Source organism: Podospora anserina, chromosome 7, assembly GCF_000226545.1.
Source record: "Podospora anserina S mat+ genomic DNA chromosome 7, supercontig 1".
Classification (NCBI taxonomy): Eukaryota; Fungi; Ascomycota; class Sordariomycetes; order Sordariales; family Podosporaceae; genus Podospora; species Podospora anserina.
In genome coordinates, this window is record NW_001914854.1 from 732,193 (window position 1) to 736,261 (window position 4,069).

At 55.0% G+C, this 4,069-nt stretch overlaps 2 protein-coding genes across 2 annotated transcripts; one reads left to right on the plus strand and one right to left on the minus strand.

Moving 5' to 3' along the window:
• Window positions 1–34: 34 nt before the first annotated feature.
• On the minus strand, window positions 35–1,670 carry PODANS_7_2790 (uncharacterized protein; the record flags this gene model as incomplete). The annotated part of the gene is made up of 3 exons (XM_001907705.1): window positions 35–988; window positions 1,068–1,098; window positions 1,270–1,670. The coding sequence occupies 3 exons, from the start codon at window positions 1,668–1,670 to the stop codon at window positions 35–37; spliced, it is 1,386 nt and encodes a 461-aa protein (XP_001907740.1).
• A 783-nt stretch (window positions 1,671–2,453) lies between these two features.
• On the plus strand, window positions 2,454–3,688 carry PODANS_7_2780 (uncharacterized protein; the record flags this gene model as incomplete). The annotated part of the gene is made up of 2 exons (XM_001907706.1): window positions 2,454–2,557; window positions 2,719–3,688. 2 exons carry the CDS (start codon window positions 2,454–2,456, stop codon window positions 3,686–3,688), a joined length of 1,074 nt encoding a protein of 357 aa, XP_001907741.1.
• Window positions 3,689–4,069: the final 381 nt, after the last annotated feature.

Below are 4,069 nucleotides of genomic sequence, written 5' to 3' on the forward strand. Positions count from 1 at the left end.
AACCGTTCGGCTTCATAGGCCAGCTTCAAATAAACTAAAGCGTCTCCCCCCCATCACTCCCCGGCACAGCCAAAACATTAACAATATCCGTCTTCAACACCCCCTTCCCCAACGAGCCAAGCGAACAAACAATCGCGCCAATCTGGCTTATACCCATCAGGGCCACAAGCAGAAAAACAACCGGTTTCCCACCGCGGGAGTCGACATCTTTAAACTCCGGGCTCGCAAGAGACGGGAAGATCATGTACCCTATTATACCGAACAAGGTAGCAATGACAATAGGCCAGTTGACCCTATGGTGGGGTTTATGACTGAGATACCCAAAGAGAGGGGCGCAAATCAAACCCATCAGCTGGGCGACTCCGGTTAGGATGGCAGAGAGGATGTACGCCTGGCGGCACTCTTTTTTCAGTTCCGGGGAGGGATCGTTGGGGGAGCCCTGGCAGTAGCCGTGACGCATGAAGAAGGCGTTGATGTAGAGGGGGATGAAGAGGGATATGGCGACGGTGGAGGCGCGGGCGACGAAGCCGCCTAGGTAGCCTAGGCATATGTCGCTGTCGCCGAGGGCGAGGAGGATGGAGTCTCTGAGGAGGTGGGGGTAGGGGATTGCTTTCTGGGGTTGGGTTAGTGATGGGCATAAGAACAGGGAGAAAAGGGGCGGGGAGTTCATACGCTTCGGGGGTGGGCTGAGGCAGCGCCTTGGGGGGTTGAGCCCCGGAGACCAAACAACAGTCGCGCAGCCCTTGCCTTCTTCACCTTTGATCTTGCGCAGACCAAAGAAGACAAAGATGGCGACCAGAAAGGAGACCACGCCAACGGTATAGTAGCTATATTGGACGGCCAGGCCGGTGGTGACGCCCTCGATTTTGCCGAACCGAGCGGGGAGTGGGAGGAACAAACTGAGGGCTACCAGGGCACCGCAGCCGGTGAACAGCCCAACGAAGCGCGGCGAGCGCTGATGGCTTTCCTTGTTTCTTTCCCTCGTCTCCTTCCACCGCGGTGTTTTCTGTCGAGGAGGCATAAGTTGGAGCTGGTATTGCCGAAACGTCTCATGGAGTGATAGTCACTTCCGAATCGACAGACAACGCAACGCTTGTTCTCGCTCTCCCTCTTGTGGAAGGGTTTGGCGCCACATTCTCGGCCACGGGACCAGTCTCATCGGGTCAAGGAGGGAAGAATAGCGAGTAACCATGGTAGCCCTGTATAGCTCACACGTCAGCATACCATACTTCCTACCTAGAACCAAGCCTCCCAAGGAACACCACTTACGCAGCCGTCGCCCCGACAGCAAAGAATATCCTCGCCAACAACAACTGAGGATACACATTGCGCGCCTGCACAAACAGGAACAGCGCGAGACCAATGACAGCATACCCAGCAACAGCTACATATCTCACACCAGCTCTATCCGACACCAACCCCCAAATCGGGCAAGCCACCAGCGCGACGAGCTCATCGACAAACCCCAACGTCCCTACGATATCCCCCACTCCTTCCTTCACGCCTATCAAATCGGTAATCACAAAGGACAAGCTGCTGTTGAGGAAGACGAGGAACGAGATGCTGAAGAGGGATATCCCGAGGAGGTACGTCAGCGCCTGCAGCGGCGTCGTCGAGCTCGAGAAGGGCAGGCGCTGGAGGATGCGCTGGGGTGTTGTGCCGAGCGTCATATTGTGTGTGTGTGGTAGGGTGATATAACCCCGTTGAGGTTATATCGATGGTCGGCGGGCCAAAAAGGTAGTGTATAGTCCAAGAGTAACTGGACTACTCTAGACCATGATGCGATGTATGTTTGTGTTTGTTTCCGTCGCCAATGCTTTTTCTCAATTCTTTTTTTCTTTCTCCAGTATAACCGGCCTTAACAACCCTTCCTGCTTAAGCTCTGACTAAAAAACAGAATGCTGGGCCAACCAAATGGCAACCAAAAACGATGATTCAATGGCTTTTGGAAACCAAGGTTGCAAGTCTGATCAATGATGAAGCTGGGCGAGGGCAAGTTCCGAGTGAAACCGCGCATCCCTGGCTTGTCGTTAAGCCGCGGGCGGCGGGCGATCCAGACCCCGCAATCTGAGTCTGGCCCCCCCCCCCCCCAGCCCACTGCTACCCGCTATCGTCGGGGTTGTCTCCACCGACGTCGGAGGCTGTTTTTCAGGGACCGACTGTTTCCACCTTATCTTTTTTTGTGAAAGAGCCCAGAGCGAGAGTGACTGGAATTGGGCTTCGTTGAAAGTGTTTGGCTGTTGAGAAGAAGAGGGTATCACACCGCTTCCCTTCACTTTGCGCCTTGTTTTTACTTGAAAGTCCTCTTTCCTATAGGGCTGGATATTATCTCTACGTTGAGGGGTTTGGTTATTCTGTGAAGTGGTTGTTGATATCACCTCCGCTACGGCTTAAACGCGGTGTTGATACCCCTTGTCTTCTCACGGTTACGAAAAGAGTCACACATACACACAATGTCTTCGTCTCTGCCAGGCGTCCGGCCACTTCCCGACTCTCAGTATGATCTTAGCACCTACTGGGGCCGTGTGAGGCATACTGCGAGCATTACAGATCCGAGGTGAGAGCAAACTGACAACCTGTCTTATAACCATAACCTACCAGGTCGATGAGTGAGGTGTGAGTGAGTAGGGGACTTGTACCTGCCGGCCCATCCCACATCACCAACCTGCCTTGCTTTTTATGTCGTGCCAGCATATACTAACCTGCGACCGTCAATAGGACCCTCCTCGTAGGCAGTGCCGGTCTTACAGATGCCAAAAACCTCCTCATCGCCTACAAGAATGGGCAAATTCCACACATGACCCCCGACCTCTGGAAGGCCAAAAAGATTGTCGACTCGACTCTGCACCCAGACACAGGCGAGGCGGTCTTCCTCCCCTTCCGCATGTCATGCTTTGTCCTCTCCAACTTGGTGGTGACAGCGGGCATGTTGACCCCTGGCCTTGGTGTAAGCCCTGTACCTCCCCCCCTTTCCGGTCACATACTCACCTCCATACAGAACCGCGGCACCATCGCCTGGCAAGTAGCCAACCAGTCCCTCAACGTAGCAATCAACTACTCCAACTCCAACAAATCCTCCCCCTTATCCTGGTCCAAAATCGCCCAATCCTACTTCCTCGCCGTCGGCGCCTCCTGCTCCGTAGCCGTAGGCCTCAACTCCCTCGTCCCCCGTCTGAAATCCATCACCCCTTCCACCCGCCTCATCCTCGGCCGCCTCGTCCCCTTCGCCGCCGTGGCCTCGGCCGGTGCCCTCAACGTCTTCCTCATGCGCGGGGAGGAGATCCGCACCGGCATCGACGTCTTCCCTGTCCTGTCTCAAAAGGCCAGGGAGGCGTTTGCTGCCCAGGGCAAGTCCCCCTCCGAGGTGGAGAGTCTGGGCAAGAGCCAAAAGGCGGCGACGTTGGCGGTGGGGGAGACGGCGGTGAGCAGGGTGCTGAATTCGTCCCCGATCATGGTCATCCCCGCGCTGGCGCTGGTGAGGTTCCAGAGGACGGAGTGGCTGAGGAAGAACCCTAGGTGGACGACGCCGTTGAATTTGGGGTTGATCTTGGTGACGTCGTATGCGGTTTTGCCGTTGGCGCTGGCGGCGTTCCCGCAGAGGCAGAAGGTTAGGGCGGATAGTTTGGAGGAGAGGTTTCATGGACGGGGTGGGGAGGGGGGGTTGGTGGAGTTCAATAGGGGTATTTGAGGAGATATAGGGAAATAAACGAATGGTTCAAGATGCATGGTGTTTTGGAGGCTGAGGGGGTGAAGGGTTTAAAAAAGAGGGTTTGCCTGGGCGTAAGAGCGTTGCCAGTTGTCGGTGTTAGCTTGAAGTCTAATTCCCCTTCTCCAAGATCCAGAATCCGGGCAGAGAGTTCGGTTTTCCAGCAAGTCCTTCTCCAACCAACACTCAAACTTTATCCAACCAGGTCCAACACTTCGGATTCCCCGAGTCCACTGGGACATGAGCATCTAAAACATTGTCTTGCGTAAAGACACTCACCAACTGAAGATACCCTACCCAAGACTCCCGTCTCAGTGAACAACATGAGATCCGTTCACAAAACAAGGGGTGTAATCTGATGCA